Source organism: Oncorhynchus gorbuscha, linkage group LG21, assembly GCF_021184085.1.
Source record: "Oncorhynchus gorbuscha isolate QuinsamMale2020 ecotype Even-year linkage group LG21, OgorEven_v1.0, whole genome shotgun sequence".
Classification (NCBI taxonomy): domain Eukaryota; kingdom Metazoa; phylum Chordata; class Actinopteri; order Salmoniformes; family Salmonidae; genus Oncorhynchus; species Oncorhynchus gorbuscha.
This window is the reverse complement of record NC_060193.1, coordinates 48,268,355-48,288,632: the sequence shown is the minus strand read 5'-3', so window position 1 is coordinate 48,288,632 and position 20,278 is coordinate 48,268,355. Positions and strand designations below refer to the sequence as shown.

At 43.2% G+C, this 20,278-nt stretch overlaps 1 protein-coding gene across 1 annotated transcript in view; it reads right to left on the bottom strand.

Moving 5' to 3' along the window:
• The window catches only part of LOC124008030 (nck-associated protein 5-like), a 132,663-nt gene that overhangs the window by 13,651 nt on the left and 98,734 nt on the right, over positions 1 to 20,278 (bottom strand). Inside the window, exons 14-18 of the mRNA XM_046318939.1 lie at positions 17,848 to 17,935; positions 7,649 to 7,984; positions 5,502 to 5,626; positions 4,761 to 4,884; positions 4,431 to 4,612 (exon numbers count right to left, since the gene is read on the bottom strand). Of these exons, the coding sequence (XP_046174895.1) occupies positions 4,431 to 4,612; positions 4,761 to 4,884; positions 5,502 to 5,626; positions 7,649 to 7,984; positions 17,848 to 17,935 (855 nt within the window). The remainder of the gene's footprint in view (positions 1 to 4,430; positions 4,613 to 4,760; positions 4,885 to 5,501; positions 5,627 to 7,648; positions 7,985 to 17,847; positions 17,936 to 20,278) is intronic.

Sequence of the window (20,278 nt, the reverse complement as noted above, 5' to 3'; positions counted from 1 at the left end):
GGGCCCTTGTTAAGGTCAATGGCATCATGAACTTTACCCAGGACCGGGACATTTTATGCCAGAAACCTTGTTGCCTCTGCCAAGAGGCTGAAACTTGACCATAAGTGGATCATCCAGCGAGACAATAACCCCAAGCACATATCAAAATCCACAAAGAAATGGTTAATTGGCCACAAAATCTCAATTTTGCAATGGCCATCTCAGTCATGAAAACCATTGAAAACCTTAAGTTTGAATTGAAGAGGGATATCCTTTGTCTAAGCACAGACTAAGGACATCAAGGATCTGAAAGAAATCTGTGTGGAGGAATGGTCTTAGATACCTCCCAATGTGTTCTCCAACTCTTAAAACATTTTAGAAAAATGCTCAATACCATTATCCTAGAAATTAGTTTTTTTTTAAAATCTCCTTCTCTGACCAATTGTATTAGTATAAAATAATATAATTTTCAAACAATTTTGAGCATAAAATATACTGTAGCTCAGTATTTTAATTATTTATTTTATACAGTCATTTTTGCTCATCTTTATCAAGGGAGTCAATCATTTCAGACCCCACTGTGGGAGTATTGTCACAGTTGGACATGAGGGTAACTGTGTCCCTTTAAGAGACACATTGTCCCTTTAAGGTCAAATCAATGTTAACAAGAAGTAAACAGGTGGAAAAGGAGTAAATGGGTTGAAAGTGGGTCCATCATCTTGGTTGGTTCATAGATATAAAATGAGGTTCTCTCTTCTGTAATTCTGCGTACCTTTAACTTGAACATTTCATTATTAACGGATTTGTTTAGAATAGTGAAGGGCTATTCAACCAAACAATGCCAATAGTCCCCATAGGCCTTTACTGTGTTGGTTAGATGTCTTTTCAAAGTTTTTGTTATTTTATTTATGAAGATGTTTTCTTGTGGAGTTCTTTCCAAGACTCATTCTTGGACAGCAAAAGATGGTAGGATTAAATCCATAGTGTTGCTCTGTCTTTGGATGTATTTGTCGTCGTTGTTTGGGTGATCCCTGTGCAGGTTGGATACACATGATCTCTGTCCAACACGTTGCCCTTCTGTAGGGAGTCTCATCGCAATCCGAGGCATGCTTTCAAACCCCCGGCTCACCACCGCAGAAGCCAACCTCACATAAACCTTGTTTAAAAAAAAACTTAGTTACAACCCCACGTCCGCAACCAGAAACCACACTTTACGTTATTTCACACTGACATAAAAATGGCCAGATCCTGGCCATTTTAGCACAAACATCTTTGTAGAGTGGGAGTGGAAGACTCATATCCCAAATGGTTTTATTAAGTGTAGACTAACGGCTGAGGAGACAAAAAGCTGCATACTCTATTTTATTCCCAGTTATTCAATGAATAGATGAACCAATATTTCTGTATGCAGTGCCTTTGTCAGGGTCAAAGCATATACCAAGGGCATTCGTTTTCCACATTCAATTTTGAGCAGACAATTGTTCAGTAAATGCAGAATGGAATAGATCTGTACTTATTGAAATGTTTGACCCCAAAAAGAGACTGGCAAGGATGATGTTGTAAATTGAATTTAAAAAGGCATACACCCTGATCCCTCCAACGTTGTATTTGCTTTAGCAGAGTAGCTGGAAGTTTCAGTACTGCTCCTCTTTCATAGTGCAAGACCTCTATAGGCCAACATTAAGAACCACAGTTCAAGAAAATTACAAATATTCATTTATTTTTCCTCTCTCCCTGAACTTGTGTTGAGTCTAGAGGTCGACCGATTATGATTTTCAACGCCGATACCGATACAGATTATTGGAGGACCAAAAAAAAGCAGATAGCGATTAATTGGCCGATTTTATATATATATTTATATATATTTGTAATAATGACAATTACAACAATACTGAATGAACAATTAACACTTATTTTAACTTAATATAATACATAAATAAAATCTATTTAGTCTCAAATAAATAATGAAACATGCTCAATTTGGTTTAAATAACACAAAAACACAGTGTTGGAGAAGAAAATAAAAGTGCAATATGTGCCATGTAAAAAAAGCTAACGTTTAAGTTCCTTGCACAGAACATATGAAAGCTGGTGGTTCAATATTCCCAGTTCTTCAATATTCTCAGTTATGAAGTTTTAGGTTGTAGTTATTATAGGAATCATGACGAGTCAACAATTTTTCTCTACACCATTTGTATTTCATATACCTTTGACTATTGGATGTTCTTATAGACACTTTAGTATTGCCAGCCTAATCTCGGGAGATGATAGGCTTGAAGTCATAAACAGTGCTGTGAAGAAAGCATTGCTAAGAACTGCTGGCAAACGCAGTAAAGTTTGAATGAATGCTTACGAGTATGCTGCCGCCTACCACCGCTCAGTCAGACTTCTCTATCAAAGCATAGACTTAATTATAATATAATAAACACAGAAATACGAGCCATTGGTCATTAATATGGTCAAATCCAGAAACTATCATTTCGAAAACAAAACATTTATTCTTTCAGTGAAATACGGAACCGTTCTGTATTTTATCTAACGGGTGGCAACCCTAAGTCAATATAATTCTATTACTTTGCACAACCTTCAATGTAATGTCATAATTATGTAAAATTCTGGCAAATAAGTTCGCAACGAGCCAGGCGGCCAAAACGGTTGCATATACCCTGACTCTGCGTGCAATGAACGCAAGAGAAGTGACACAATTTCCCTAGTTAATATTGCCTGCTAACATGAATTTCTTTTAACCAAATATGCAGGTTTAAAAAAATATACTTCTGTATATTGATTTTAAGAAAGGCATTGATGTTCATGGTGAGGTAAATTCGTGCAACAATTGTGCTTTTTTCACAAATGTCTTTTGTTAAATCATCACTCGCTTGGCGAAGTAGGAATGCAGGACAAGCTAGTTAACCTAGTAATATCATCAACCATGTGTGGTTAACTACTGATTTTTATAAGATACATTTAATGCTAGCTAGCAACTTACCTCGGCTCCTTGCTGCAATCGCGTAACAGGTGGTCAGCATGCCACACAATTTCCTTGTGGAATGCAATGTAATCTGCCATAATCGGTGTCCAAAAATGCAGATTACCGATTGTTATGAAAACTTGAAATCGGCCATAATTAATCGGTTAATCGGTTGACCTCTACTTGAGTCAAATCTTTTTGCGGATGATGAATTTTTCTGTAAGGTCGTGTGTGTGTGTGTGTGTGTGTGTGTGTGTGTGTGTGTGTGTGTGTGTGTGTGTGTGTGTGTGTGTGTGTGTGTGTGTGTGTGTGTGTGTGTGTGTGTGTGTGTGTGTGTGTGTGTGTGTGTGTGTGTTACGCTATCCTATTGCACTGAGCTGAGGGGAAGGGGAGGCTGAGGGGGATGAGGGCCATTTCATGGTCACTGCTCCTCATTTGTCATTCAGTGAAGTTAAATACTGGTAGGTAAATACCCCCTGACACGAGAGGGCAAGCCGATCGAAAGTAATTAGGCAACTTTCATTTTTTTTATTTTATGAAAACGTCAGAGCAATCCAACTACAGCGCTGTATAGGAGGGTGAAAGACATCAAGCTTAGCGGACTTTGTCCGTACTTTATAAAAGCTGGAGAAGCTGGAAAAGGACAAATGTTGCTTTACAGCGATTTTGTTTTCACATGAGTTGGATTGCAAGTTACCATGGAAACAGCTTGCTTTGAGCTAATGCATGATCTCACATAACATTTAGAGGGAAAGTTTGACTACATCCTTGATGACATTAGTGTCAAACTGTATTGTAAACATCAGACTTTTTCGAGGTACGAGGTAGTGGTCCATACAATAGATCATCCTGAAGCAACATCAACAGACCATTATCATCTAGTTGATGAGCTACAAAAGGATATGTCAAAGGTAATATACTGAACAAAAATATGCAAACTGCCACATGTAAATTGTTGGTCCCATGTTCCATGAGCTGAAATAGAAAATCACAGAAATTTTCCATACGCACAAAAAGCTTATTTCTCTCCAATTTTGCCCACAAATTTGTTTACATGCCGCCTGTTAGTGAGCATTTCTCCTTTGCCAAGATAATCCATCCACCTGACAGGTGTGGCATATCAATAAAATGATTAATCAGCATGATCGTCACACAGGTGCACCTTATGCTGGAGACAATAAAAGGCCACTAAAATGTGCAGTTTTGTCATACAACACAATACCACAAATGTCTCAAGTTTTGAGGGAGCATGCTGTGAAGGAATGTCCACCAGAGCTGTTGCCAGGGAATTGAATGTTAATTTCTGTACCATAAGCCGCCTCCAACGTTGTTTTGAGAATTTGGCAGGGCGTGCTGAGGAGTATTTCTGTCTGTAATAAAGGCTAATAAAGACTGTAACTCCGTAACATCTTTGAAATTGTTGCATGTTGGGTTTAGATTTTTGTTCAGTGTATGTCATAGGTCAACAGGAAGTACTTACGCTTAGTCTGTCTCCTGCTTTTCCCTCTAGCGATGACTGGTTGTGCAACAAGTTGTATTGGGAGAAACTCCTCCTGTGGTCGTCCTTCTCTATGTGAGAGAACATGTCATGTTGATAGTAGTCCATGATTGACGGGAACTTTCCCACACTGCTCCTCTTCATTGTCTTCTCTTCATAGTCAACTGCAGAGAGCAATTTTAAATCAATATATCTATCAATCAATCAACCAATCAAGATGAACTGTCTAAAATCAAATGATGTAGGCCTAGAGTACATCTAAATAACATCAATATTGTGTCTGTGGATGTGCGATGCAGGCGAGATTCTGACCTTGGTTGCTCGTCTTTGCTCTGTTGGTAAGAGTGCTTTGGGTGGAGCCTAGCGTGTTCCCTTCAGACTCTGTCTCGGTGTCACTGCTGCTGCCTGAGTATGTGCACACTCTCGCGGCTCTGTCCTGTTCACGAAAGAGAGGGACATCTGAACAGAATGAGAAGATAGATAAATCCCTTTAAAGACTCCTTCCCAGGAGTCCGGTGAACTTGTGGATACCATTTTTATGTCTCAGCATCCAGTACGAAGGAAGTTAGTAGTTTCGCAAGAAAATGCTAATTAGCGTTAGCACAATGACTGGACGTCTATGGTAGACGTCTAGTCATTGTACTAACGCTAGTTAGCAATTGCTTCCTTAAATGGATACTTTGAGATTTTAGCAATTATACCCTACGTCTACTTGTATGCAAGAAGATATCCATAGACTTCCAGCCATTGCGCTAATGCTAGTTAGCATTGGCTCGCGAAACTACCTCTAACTTCATTGATACTGGACACAGAGACATAAAAATGGTATCCACGAGTTCATCTGACTCTGGGGAAATATATAAAATCCCTTTAATATCACTGTATCCTCAACAGAATACGGAGATACTCTTTCAAAATGATAATGCTTCTTGGAGATGTGATATTGTATAGGGATTGTACAGAAGCCACAATTACTATGCTATTGCAGTCTATTTTGCTCCCAAAACACCACCCCATTGACATAGGCCTAATAGTGCATGGGAAGTTCCTTACACTGGATGAGTTGAGGTCCTTGGTGTTCCTCTTCTTGTCCACTTGTTCCTCGTGGGCCTCTGTGGTGACTGTGTGGCTGGTGCTGCATAAGTCTATCTGACTCAGTCGCTTCCTTCTGATCACATCTATCATTCAAAAGTAAAGAGAAACAAATCATGAGACACAGACAACAACCAAACCCACACACTCACACCAGGATGAGAACTTATGCGTGCATAGAGGGCGGGGGGGAAAGAGTCAAAGCTATTAGGTCCCGGAGTTTCAGTAAGACTCATATCTACATCCCAAATGGCACCCTATTCCCTTTATAGTGCACTACTTTCGACCATGGCCATAGCTTGCCATTTGGGATGCATCACTAGCTAACGCTATGCCAATATAGTTGTTAACCTGTGAAAGCCCACGCTGTACAACGTGAGCATGATGTTACAATTTCTTTAAGTGTGAGGAGAGTTTGGCATTTAATCTATTAATAGTCAATGGCATCCTCCCTACGGAGACTACACCGCTACATCTCTGACTTGAAGCAGCAATGAAATACCATCTTCAAACTGTCACCCCCAATGACAAAGCATCCAATGATTGTCACAGCTGAGTCAGTGTGAATTTTAATGACTACCTACCCCTTCCTTCTCCCTTTTTTCTCTCTACAACTTCCTACCTTCTCCTGACAATATAATTAACTGGGCCTCGTTGGCGGCGGCACCGCGGGAACATCAGCAGAATAATTTGTACTGTGCCGAGGACAAAATAGTCCTTTCATCTACTTGACAACCTGTGAGGGAATCCGTGGTGGAGATTAGGCTCCTTCTCTATTCCTTATAATGACAGCTGCTGGTCATGCCTACCTTAACTGCAGTACCGAGGTCACACAGATCGACACTAATTCCCTGATTGCATAAATCACTGGGATCACTCATCCCTTTACTGTACGAGTACATTGTTAGTGTTACTTCCCTCAGCCTATGTGATCCCTCTCTCTCTCCTCCCCACCCACCGTCATACTGTTGTGTTGCTGCAGTGAAAGAACAGGCAGAAGGTGGTTTCTGATCTATGTCGCTAATTGTTGCTAGTGAGTTTGCGTGTCTAATTGTATTAGCGACTTATCCTCGGGATATGGTCTGTGGGTCGTATTATCCGGAGGGTTTTGTGAAGGTGGGTGGGGGGGACAGTGTCCTTTGTTAATAAGCAGAGCTACAGAATATAACTCAGAATACCAAATCAAGCCCGAGTTACCAGCTGGGAGACAAGTTAAAGTTGGGAGAGAGAGCTCTTCTCTCATGAGTTCTGTTTACTGTGACATTATCATGTTTTACATTTTTCATCCAGCATTCAAAATGCACAGGAGACTGAATAACAAAAGGTAGAAGGTTTTCCTTTTCACTGAATACCATCAAGTGGAGAATGGATCCTCTGTTGAGATTGAGAGGGTAGAACATGTATAGTGAATTCTTGAGAGTGACTTAAGGGTCATACTTTTTTAACTAGGCAAGTCAGTTAAGAACAAATTCTTATTTACAACGACGGCCTAGGAACAGTGTGTTGACTGCCTTGTTCAGGGGCAGAACAATAGATTTTTACCTTGTCTCCTCTGGGATTTATTCTAGTAACCTTTCGGTTACTGGCCCAATGCTCTAAACACTGGGCTACCTGCCGCGCCATAATGATGTGAATTGAAGTAAAACACTGCCACCCTCATTGCACAATCAAATTGAGCCAGCGAGAATCAGAATTGTATCCTCTCTCATTTTATACACAGTTTATAGATGGGTTTACACCAAATAGGGTTTCATGATAGTGGCCAAACATCCTCTGAGCCAGCCCAGCCATTCTAGCGTTTATATGCAGCTGAGGATCATTGGTTTACCTAACATAAAACCATTGGCATGAACCAGAGACAACACAGAGCCTGTAACAGTGGTTGTGTCCCTATCATTGACTTTTCTCCTTGAAGTGTGCACTTGAACAATCCACCTCACATGATGGGACTGGACTGGTATAAGAACATTGGTGTGGACAGCCAATGCTTATGGCAATCCAATGCTTCTTAATTCATAAAGGGGAGTGTGGAAGTGCACGCTTTGGGAGATGGGTATAGAATGGGGACGTAACGGGGATGTTGATATGAAGTGAACCCCCAGTCTTACCTGAGGTGGATGGTCTGGGGAGGCAGCTCAAGGCTTCCTGTCCACAACCTCTTCCAGTAACTGAAGGGTCAGACAGGGAGTGGCCCAGGGCACTGGTGGGTGGTGCATGCGGGTGGGTCTCAGACAGGGAAGGCACTTTCACATGGGATGGGGAATGAGCAGCAGAGGCCGAGACGAGGTCCTGGTCAGGATCAGTGGGACTTTGAACGCTTGCCATCATCCGGTCGGGGCTGGACTCAGATCTGGGAATGTGGCGCCCGTTGACCCGGGTGACGGAGTCAGGGAGGGGGAAGGTGCCAATCCCGCTGTCCAGGGTTCTCATCTGGCTGCTGGAGTCTGGGGGGGGACACAGGAGAAGCAGCGTGTGATGATGGGTGGGGTGTGGGGGAGCAATGGAAAAGGAGGAGGAGCCACTGGATTGGATTCACAAGCAACTGAAGGGGTTATGGGTAAAAAGGGCATCTTGGGTAGGTTCAAAAAGATTGGAGGACGAATGGAGGCAAAAGCAAGAGAGACAGGAGCATTACTTCACCTATGGAGCACCTAGGTACAATCCAAAGCCAAATCATTACGAGAAACTGTAGAAATGTCATGTTTTGTCATTTATTATCTTGTCTTGTCCCTGTGCTTCCCATTCTATTCGTTTCCCTCTGCTGGTCTTATTAGGTTCTTTCCCTCTTTCTATCCCTCTCTCTCCCCCTCCCTCTCTCACTCTCTCGCTCTCTCTTCTCTCTATCGTTCCGTTCCTGCTCCCAGCTGTTCCTATTCCCCTAATCAATCATTTAGTCTTCCCACACCTGTTCCCGATCCTTTCCCCTGATTAGAGTCCCTATTTCTTCCTTTGTGTTCCGTTCCTGTCCTGTCGGTTCCTTGTCTAGAATTCACCGTGCTGTGTTTGTGTATCGCCCTGTCGTGTCGTGTTTTCCTCAGATGCTGCGTGGTGAGCAGGTGTCTGAGTCTGTCTGGTTCAAGTGCCTTCCCGAGGCAACCTGCTGTTCACCTGCTGTTCAAGATCGAGTCTCCAGTTTGTCCTCGTCATTTCGAGTGAAAGTTGTGTTTTTTGTTTGTATTTGCTTTACTGGATTAAAGACTCTGTTTTCGCCAAGTCGCTTTCGGGTCCTCTTTCACCTGCATGACAGAAGGAACCGACCAAGGAATGGACCCAGCGACTTCAGACGCTCGTTACACTGCCGTCGAGATCCAAGGAGCCATGCTCGGCAGACACGAGCAGGAATTGTCTGCTGCTCGCCATGCCGTGGAGAACCTGGCCGCTCAGGTTTCCGACCTCTCTGGACAGTTCCAGAGTCTACGTCTCGTGCCACCTGTTACTTCCTGGCCTGCCGAGCCTCCAGAACCTAGGGTTAATAACCCACCTTGCTACTCCGGGCAGCCCACTGAGTGCCGCTCCTTTCTCACGCAGTGTGAGATTGTGTTCTCTCTCCAACCCAACACATACTCTAGAGAGAGAGCTCGGGTTGCTTACGTCATTTCACTCCTTACTGGCCGGGCTCGAGAATGGGGCACAGCTATCTGGGAGGCAAGGGCTGATTGCTCTAACAAGTTCCAGAACTTTAAAGAGGAGATGATTCGGGTTTTTGACCGTTCAGTTTTTGGTAGGGAGGCTTCTAGGGCCCTGGCTTCCTTATGCCAAGGTGAACGGTCCATAACGGATTATTCTATTGAGTTTCGCACTCTTGCTGCCTCTAGTGAGTGGAACGAGCCGGCGCTGCTCGCTCGTTTTCTGGAGGGACTCCACGCAGTGGTTAAGGATGAGATTCTCTCCCGGGAGGTTCCTTCAGATGTGGACTCTTTGATTGCTCTCGCCATCCGCATAGAACGACGGGTAGATCTTCGTCACCGGGCTCGTGGAAGAGAGCTCGCATCAACGGTGTTTCCCTGCTCCGCATCGCAACCATCTCCCTCCTCTGGCTCAGAGTCTGAGCCCATGCAGCTGGGAGGGATTCGCATCTCGACTAAGGAGAGGGAACGGAGGATCACCAACCGCCTGTGCCTCTATTGCGGAGTTGCTGGACATTTTGTTAATTCATGTCCAGTAAAAGCCAGAGCTCATCTGTAAGCGGAGGGCTACAGGTGAGCGCAACTACTCAAGTCTCTCCATCAAAATCCTGTACTACTTTGTCGGTCCATCTACGCTGGACCGGTTCGGGTGCTACATGTAGTGCCTTGATAGACTCTGGGGCTGAGGGTTGTTTCATGGACGAAGCATGGGTTCGGAAACATGACATTCCTTTCAGAGAGTTAGAGAAGCCTACGCCCATGTTCGCCTTAGATGGTAGTCATCTTCCCAGTATCAGATTTGAGACACTACCTTTAACCCTCACAGTATCTGGTAACCACAGTGAGACTATTTCTTTTTTGATTTTTCGTTCACCGTTTACACCTGTTGTTTTGGGTCATCCCTGGCTAGTATGTCATAATCCTTCTATTAATTGGTCTAGTAATTCTATCCTATCCTGGAACGTTTCTTGTCATGTGAAGTGTTTAATGTCTGCCATCCCTCCCGTTTCTTCTGTCCCTACTTCTCAGGAGGAACCTGGCGATTTGACAGGAGTGCCGGAGGAATATCATGATCTGCGCACGGTCTTCAGTCGGTCCCGAGCCAACTCCCCTTCCTCCTCACCGGTCGTATGATTGTAGTATTGATCTCCTTCCGGGGACCACTCCCCCTCGGGGTAGACTATACTCTCTGTCGGCTCCCGAACATAAGGCTCTCGAGGATTATTTGTCTGTGTCTCTTGACGCCGGTACCATAGTGCCTTCTTCCTCTCCGGCCGGGGCGGGGTTCTTTTTGTTAAGAAGAAGGACGGTACTCTGCGCCCCTGCGTGGATTATCGAGGCTGAATGACATAACGGTTAAGAATCGTTATCCGCTTCCCCTTATGTCATCAGCCTTCGAGATTCTGCAGGGAGCCAGGTGCTTTACTAAGTTGGACCTTCGTAACGCTTACCATCTCGTGCGCATCAGAGAGGGGGACGAGTGGAAAACGGCGTTTAACACTCCCGTTAGGGCATTTTGAGTACCGGGTTCTGCCGTTTGGTCTCGCCAATGCGCCAGCTGTTTTTCAGGCATTAGTTAATGATGTTCTGAGAGACATGCTGAACATCTTTGTTTTTGTCTATCTTGACGATATCCTGATTTTTTCTCCGTCACTCGAGATTCATGTTCAGCACGTTCGACGTGTTCTACAGCGCCTTTTAGAGAATTGTCTCTACGTAAAGTCTGAGAAGTGCTCTTTTCATGTCTCCTCCGTTACTTTTCTCGGTTCCGTTATTTCCGCTGAAGGCATTCAGATGGATTCCGCTAAGGTCCAAGCTGTCAGTGATTGGCCCGTTCCAAGGTCACGTGTCGAGTTGCAGCGCTTTTTTAGGTTTCGCTAATTTCTATCGGCGTTTCATTCGTAATTTCGGTCAAGTTGCTGCCCCTCTCACAGCTCTTACTTCTGTCAAGACGTGTTTTAAGTGGTCCGGTTCCGCCCAGGGAGCTTTTGATCTTCTAAAAGAACGTTTACGTCCGCTCCTATCCTCGTTACTCCTGACGTCACTAGACAATTCATTGTCGAGGTTGACGCTTCAGAGGTAGGCGTGGGAGCCATTCTATCCCAGCGCTTCCAGTCTGACGATAAGGTTCATCCTTGCGCTTATTTTTCTCATCGCCTGTCGCCATCTGAGCGCAACTATGATGTGGGTAACCGTGAACTGCTCGCCATCCGCTTAGCCCTAGGCGAATGGCGACAGTGGTTGAGGGGGCGACCGTTCCTTTTGTCGTTTGGACAGACCATAAGAACCTTGAGTACATCCGTTCTGCCAAACGACTTAATGCCCGTCAAGCTCGTTGGGCGTTGTTTTTCGCTCGTTTCGAGTTTGTGATTTCTTACCGTCCGGGTAGCAAGAACACCAAGCCTGATGCCTTATCCCGTCTGTTTAGTTCTTCTGTGGCTTCTACTGATCCCGAGGGGATTCTTCCTTATGGGCGTGTTGTCGGGTTAACAGTCTGGGGAATTGAAAGACAGGTTAAGCAAGCACTCACGCACACTGCGTCGCCGCGCGCTTGTCCTAGTAACCTCCTTTTCGTTCCTGTTTCCACTCGTCTGGCTGTTCTTCAGTGGGCTCACTCTGCCAAGTTAGCTGGTCATCCCGGTGTTCGAGGCACTCTTGCGTCTATTCGCCAGCGCTTTTGGTGGCCGACTCAGGAGCGTGACACGCGCCGTTTCGTGGCTGCTTGTTCGGACTGCGCGCAGACTAAGTCGGGTAACTCTCCTCCTGCCGGTCGTCTCAGACCGCTCCCCATTCCTTCTCGACCATGGTCTCACATCGCCCTAGACTTCATTACCGGTCTGCCTTTGTCTGCGGGGAAGACTGTGATTCTTACGGTTGTCGATAGGTTCTCTAAGGCGGCACATTTCATTCCCCTCGCTAAACTTCCTTCCGCTAAGGAGACGGCACAAATCATTATCGAGAATGTATTCAGAATTCATGGCCTCCCGTTAGACGCGTTTCAGACAGAGGCCCGCAATTCACGTCACAGTTTTGGAGGGAGTTCTGTCGTTTGATTGGTGCGTCCGTCAGTCTCTCTTCCGGGTTTCATCCCCAGTCTAACGGTCAAGCAGAGAGGGCCAATCAGACGATTGGTCGCATACTACGCAGCCTTTCTTTCAGAAACCCTGCGTCTTGGGCAGAACAGCTCCCCTGGGCAGAATACGCTCACAATTCGCTTCCTTCGTCTGCTACCGGGTTATCTCCGTTTCAGAGTAGTCTGGGTTACCAGCCTCCTCTGTTCTCATCCCAGCTTGCCGAGTCCAGCGTTCCCTCCGCTCAGCGTTTGTCCAACGTTGTGAGCGCACCTGGAGGAGGGTGAGGTCTGCACTTTGCCGTTACAGGGCACAGACTGTGAGAGCCGCCAATAAACGCAGGATTAAGAGTCCAAGGTATTGTTGCGGCCAGAGAGTGTGGCTTTCCACTCGCAACCTTCCTCTTACGACAGCTTCTCGTAAGTTGACTCCGCGGTTCATTGGTCCGTTCCGTGTCTCCCAGGTCGTCAATCCTGTCGCTGTGCGACTGCTTCTTCCGCGACATCTTCGTCGCGTCCATCCTGTCTTCCATGTCTCCTGTGTTAAGCCCTTTCTTCGCACCCCGTTCGTCTTCCCTCCCCCCTCCCGTCCTTGTCGAGAGCGCACCTATTTACAAGGTACATAAGATCATGGACATGCGTTCTCGGGGACGGGGTCACCAATACTTAGTGGATTGGGAGGGTTACGGTCCTGAGGAGAGGAGTTGGGTTCCGTCTCGGGACGTGCTGGACCGTTCACTCATTGATGATTTCCTCCGTTGCCGCCAGGATTCCTCCTCGAGTGCGCCAGGAGGCGCTCGGTGAGTGGGGGTACTGTCATGTTTTGTCATTTATTATCTTGTCTTGTCCCTGTGCTTCCCATTCTATTCGTTTCCCTCTGCTGGTCTTATTAGGTTCTTTCCCTCTTTCTATCCCTCTCTCCCCCTCCCTCTCTCACTCTCTCGCTCTCTCTTCTCTCTATCGTTCCGTTCCTGCTCCCAGCTGTTCCTATTCCCCCTAATCAATCATTTAGTCTTCCCACACCTGTTCCCGATTCCCCTGATTAGAGTCCCTATTTCTTCCTTTGTGTTCCGTTCCTGTCCTGTCGGTTCCTTGTCTAGAATTCACCGTGCTGTGTTTGTGTATCGCCCTGTCGTGTCGTGTTTTCCTCAGATGCTGCGTGGTGAGCAGGTGTCTGAGTCTGTCTGGTTCAAGTGCCTTCCCGAGGCAACCTGCTGTTCACCTGCTGTTCAAGATCGAGTCTCCAGTTTGTCCTCGTCATTTCGAGTGAAAGTTGTGTTTTTTGTTTGTATTTGCTTTACTGGATTAAAGACTCTGTTTTCGCCAAGTCGCTTTTGGGTCCTCTTTCACCTGCATGACAAGAAATGTAACACAGGAAAAAGGTCTGAACTTTTCGTATGACTATGTCCAGTAATACGTGGGATACGATCTGTTGTGTCTGTAATTCATCAGATTTATTCCTATGTACAAATCTATATACAAATTTTTATACAAATCCATATACAAATCTATATACAAATCTGTATCACTTCTTCATAATATTAATAAAGGTATCTGAGTAATCTTGAAAATGATCTAAAATGAGCGGCCGCTTGTAAGTCCTAGCTCTCTCTGCGTTCCCATTCTAATTTCACCCATTTGGAACCCAGCGTGACTTTAGAGTGACAATTTATTTGTGTCTTGTCTCCCTACCTCCTGTATCGGCATTATGTTGACTTACACACATTCGCCGAACTTGATATGTTCCACACTGCGCAGTGATCTAAGAGCATTGAAGCAACAGATGGACATAGCTTAAAATACACCATTTTGCAAAGCCTCTCCGAGCGAGACAGATGGAGGGCTGTTCGGCATGATCCAATTCCATGTAACTGTGAATGATGTTGGCTAATCATTCTGTGCTCATGACTTAATTGCAACAATTTGGGTAAGGAAAAGAAAGAGAGTGTTGAACTAGTTCTAACATGAATTCAGTTTAAAGACAAAAGAGGGGGAAGGTCTTATGGCAGATATGACTGCAGCTTTGACATTCTGCTGTTCTCATTGTAGGTTGCACAGTATGTTGCTGCATTGCAAAAGTAGAACATATCAATCTAGCGTTATATATTTATTGTAGACTAGTTGAGGATGGAAAAACCTTGGAAATGATTGATCCTTTCGAGTAAGCAGTTGTTTTGGAAGATATTTTTCCCCGTAGAACAATCTGTAAGTTCTGATTTCTTTCTGCCTTTCATGGAAAAGCATGGGACCTATTTTTTTTATTTTTAGAGTTGGGTCGATATCTGCTAGCTCTGCCCTTAACCCTGGAGCTTGGTCTTGTAACGCCCAGACCATAAACATCCACTTCTTCTATATGCCCTAACACATCCATCCATCGAATGAATAAATGGATGATTGAATTCATGAATTCATGAATGAACTGTTTCCCCTGAAGGGGATCAAGGCATGTAAGAGGTAGCCCTCATAACTTCCATGGATATGCTTTAGTACAAACACCCATAAACATAGGGCTCGCCCAACATCATCTAACAGCTGCATCAAACCCTCATCATTAAAATCAAACCCTCATAATTAAAACCAAAGCTCCAAATTGCCTCTTTATCAGAGGCAATGCACTGCTGTTGTAAAATACATTATTAACCTAATAAAGCAATATCTACAGTCCCCTCTAAATGTGGAGCCAGACATTCAATTAAACCAACAGTGCGTCAAAACAAGAATTCATTCAATTATGCATCAGAAACGTCCCACTGGATGACTGGGAGTAAACAGAGTCAACTTAAATCATGCTATTAGTGCACAGTTAGAGTCATATTGTAGGCATATGTGTCTTCTTCTGCCTCCCTTGCACCTCCTACTCCGCAGTAATGTTGTAGCTGAGGTGGTCATAAACCACCTCGATGGACAGATGGCCGGTTATGTTGCTCAAATTAATCTGCAATGAGTCATCACGGGGGCGCTAGTGGCCAGCCCCTAAAACAGCAGCTGATCAATTACTACAGAGTTCTGCATTATTATCATTGCAGCAAGTGCAAACCAGTTCAGAATGTCTCACGTTCTTGATCCTATATTCAAGGGAAAAGACAGAGAAGATAAAGAGGGGGATATAATAGAGAAAGGGAAACAAAAGAGAAAGAGAGGAAGGAAAGAGGAAGAGGGAGACACCCATACCTCACAAATCGTAATAACCAAAGGAGTTGATTTGGCAGTTGTTTTCAATATGCCCTTTGCACTCACACTATAACCAGGTCAAATATGGACCTCGAAGCCAGTTCCACCGATTATTATTCTAATCAGGGGCTGGTTTAGACCTGGGACCCCAGGTTGGCGCATATTAATTATGAGGTAGAACAGAAAACCAGCAGTGCTCCGGACCTCGAAGGGTATGATTTTAATGGCCCTAGGGTAATACTATCTAAAATCAAAGGGGAAAGTATCAGGGAGGGGCTGAAATTGTGTTTACTGTGATAACTTCTACATTAACCCTCCTGGACATGATGAGGACTCATGCAAAACCCAGACATGAACCACCATCGCAACTGCATGGGAATTGCAACCAGAGGTCGTGACTATCGTCACATGACCAAGACCTCAAACCGTTAAAAATCAACAAATCAAAGGTCAAACGTGAGCTGTTTTTATCTATCATCTATGCATAGTACCTTTACCTACATGTACACATTACCTCAATTACCTTGACTAACCTGTAACCCTGCACATTGACTTGGTATTGGTACCCGTATATAGCCTTGTTATTGTTGCTCTTCATTTAAAAATATATATAGTTTACTTAGTAAATATTTCATTTTTCTTTAAACTGCAGTGTTGGTTAAGGCATTGTAAGTAAGCATTTCATTGTAAGGTGACAAATGAAATGTGATTTGATTTGATTTGAACCATGACAAAGCCACACCTCATAGACTCATGAGTCCATCTGCGTCCTTTTCTAGTTTCTGGTTTTAATCCCTGCTAAAATATCACATTATGTCAAAACAAAATGCAATTTTTGTATCTAGTTTCTTGTGTGTTCAAAGAAAATAAGTAATTGAGATCAGGCAAATGTGTGACATATTCTACCCATAACAGCCCAGGGTAAAATTATATGCTAGGCTGGACTTCAGGACCTATAAGTGGACTCTGCTTCAATCTTTATGAGAGCTTTAATTCATACTGAGGGGAGGTTGGATAGATGTGCTTAGCTGGCAGAATTAAATATGCCATTCAGTTAATTAGAATACAGAAACGATTAACAATCTTATTTTTGGCTCTGCTCCACGATATGGGGCCTAGATGAATCAGGGAAATGTTCATACATCCTGGGAATTTTCCCATGTCAAAACAATTTCTGACAATATGTGTGTGGTCGACCCCATCAATACAGAGGCTAGCATATAAAAATGACTTAGAGCCAAAGAGAGCAGCTTTTATAAGTAACTTTATATAGGCCTATGTTTTCCATGTTGGATGTAAATGATGTCCAAAAGTGCCTAATTCTAAGTCCATAATGTCGATCCTTTAGATAAATCTTGATTTAAATAGTCATTATGATAGTCAACATAAGTTATATATATTGAGTGAAATACTGCTTATCAGCAGCCATGTTATCTGTGTAGACCTATTATATGCATGGAAATAAATAAACAAAATTAAGCAACGGAGATCATAATCTTGTGTGAAAATAAGGACAAACATAAAGAAAAGACCACTATAATTCAAGTCGAGGCTTCACAAACACCTTTTGCACAGGTTGTACATGACTGTTTTGCTGCTCTCCTGTTCACGTAATGCCAAAGCCAGACGAACTGAGAGAAGACCCCATTCCTGAATGGACAACAGTCTTCTCTTAAAAGATAGACTGAGTGGCACATTAACTGCCTAAAGATTTCCAACAGAGCGATAGGCACCTAGCATTATGCAGCTCTAATAAACATTGATTACCCTGTCCTAGTCCCGTTCCCTAAGAATGCCTTCCACCTGCCAATGAATGACAAACTGCCCAGCATGTAAAGATCGCCTTGTCATTGAAATAGTAAGTGGGTGTTGTTGCATATAATTTTCTCATCACACATTGTATGCTACCAAAGCTCTCAGAACAGCAGCTGCCCCGACAACCCTCAATGTCTTAGCCACGTAAACAACAATGTGCGCCGGCAACGCTAAAAGGATTTTTGAACGCCGGAGACAGTAACCATTTTGTTGATGACCTCAACATGCAGTGGGAGAGTGGCGTGATAATGAAGACTCACTCTGCCAGTGAGAAGAAGGATCAGTCCTGCAAAGATTCAGGAAATATTTTTATAGGCTCTAAGCCTACAGTTTTTCACTGGTATGAGAATGTGTTACATATGCAAGTCCCACATGCATTCACCATTAGGTGATGAATGGCAACAGTTATTTCTGTACAGAAGCCTAAAATAACAGACCGTTTGTATAATCTATTACAGAAATACTTCACACAGACAGCAAACGTCGGAGATGTATGGCTGGTGACTACTGAAACTGTCTATGTTGGAAAAATGTATTTTAATGATGCTTATTAGCGCTAAAATGTTATATGTTTTCAGACGATAGCTACAGTACAGTAGGCCCACGGCCACAGTAAAAACCTTACCTATCATGTGGTCCTGACATGAAGTCTCAGGAGTGGGGTCCTCCTCATTCTCTCCTTGCAAGCTGATCTTCTGCGTCACAATGATGGTCTGGTGGGGGAAAAAATGAAGGATGAAGTCCATATGCATTTAACTTGAGTTCTCACAACACATGTATATGTATATATATATATATATATATATTCTAAATCATTTGATGACAAATTTGTTTAGGCATAATGACAGAACATTGAAATAAAGTGTTATTAAATGTGCCTCACAACATCATCAACAGATGGTCGATTATTAGTTGAAAAAATGGTTGGGGAGACTGGAGAACAAAGTAACCCTTTCAGGCTTTTGCTTATCATGAAAATATTATTGGATTTAAATTAAATAATATGATTATACAAACAACATACATATCTCAGCTACCATTACACACTAACTATCGTTCTAGAACAGACCAGTTGTTTACAATTCAACCAAAAGTGGCAGGAGTGAAATGTTACAATTGACCCAGTAGGTGGGGTTAAATGTAACACTGTCTCCAATTTTAAAAATGAAGGGTAAATGAAGGGTTTTGAAACTGATATTTGGATGATCTTTTAGGCATGTCATACTGACCAAAAACTCTAAATGTATCAAAATGAATATATTATATTAGCATTCAAAAGTGTCAATTTTACATTTTTTATATTATCTTAGTTTTACTGCAAAACATGATGTAAAGAATTTTATTTAATTATGTTAATGTGGGGCGACGCACAATTGGCCTAGCGTCGTCCGGGTGAGGGAGGTCTTGGCCGGTAGGGATATCCTTGTCTCATCGCGCACCAGCGACTCCTGTGGCGGGCCGGGCGCAGTGCGCGCTAACCAAGGTTGCCAGGTGCACGGTGTTTCCTCCGACACATTGGTGTGGCTGGCTTCTGGGTTGGATGAGCTCTGTGTTAAGCAGTGCGGCTTGGTTGGGTTGTGTTTTGGAGGACGCATGACTTTCGACCTTCGTCTCTCCCGAGCCCGTACGGGAGTTGTAGCGATGAGACAAGATAGTAGCTACTAAAAAACAATTGGATACCACGAAATTGGGGAGAAAAAGGGGTAAAAAAAAGATGTTAATGTGTCTAAATACCATATAAGGTACTGCGCTACAACTATTCCCCCCAAATAGGAGCCTATACTAATCGGAATCTTGTGGGAAAATACAAATAATTATTGTCATCAACTATACCAATCAAAAGACCCCATCTTAGTGATAAAAATGCTATGTTTAGATACATGGAGAATGTTCCACAGGTCAAAACACTAAAAAAGAGAAGAGGGGGTATATTTACGTAAGGGCCTCAAAACAATTTTTTTGTTGTCAATAAAACAGAAAATAATTGACGAATTTAGGCATTTAGAGACACTACCCAAGCATGAGCACATTGTACAACAGCTTTCTAAGTGGTTTCGTGTTACGTTTTTCCTTGGTCTCCCCTACATCATTGTAATGTGCATTGCATTGTATTTATCATTGCTTTGCCGCTTTTGTGTGTATTCAATCTTTTGTATTGTGGCCTTAAACATTCCTTGAATATCATCTACACCGATAATAACAGAACAAACTGCTAGTTCAAGGACATGTCTGGTATGATTCATAAACCCCAAACAAGCAAAGTACACTTTTCTACAATGTGATAATACTTCATATACTTCTACAAAGCCAGACATCTAAAATGTCAGACGCGGCAAAGCTAACACAGATGCAATAGCTGGCATATTCAGATAGAACATTATTGATATATATTCTGTGTTCGTCAAGATTCCCATCACACTCTGCTCACCCATTTGTCCCTTTAGCGCATAACAAAACAATAGTGGAAGGCGATTCATCAATTCTTTAAGGGATGGCTCAAAACAGAATCGACAAACACCTTGGATTTACAGAAGTTACTGTTACATTTTCAGAGCCTCTTTCATAATAGGTAGTTCTGTCAGGGGAAGCAACCAGGTAAATGATCTAATATGGAGGAAGGATAACAGAATGTGATGTTGAAAAAGTGTTCTCCAAAGGTATAAAGGGGATTTGCAGGTCATAAACATTTATTTTCTTTTGTTGTATTTCTGTAGAGGGAAGATAGAGATGAAGCTGCAAGGATAGTATTAAACAGGCCTTTGTTGAATTGAGTGTCTGCGATAAGAGCCTCCTATTTGCTATCAAAATTCCCCATCAGCTGGATTGAATTTCCTGCATATTGCATGTGGACTCTCTTTCTTCTTTCTCCCCCTCCCTTCCTTGCTCTCTCTCTCTGTCCCTAACAAAAGTACAAAGAATATATTCTACAAGGTCAGAATGACGTGGCATTCCAAGTCTTACAGAAACCATTTTTTCTATGCAAAGCTTAGTATGTGGTACAACATTGGTATCATATCTCCCAAATAAAATCACATTTTATTAGTCACATGTACCGA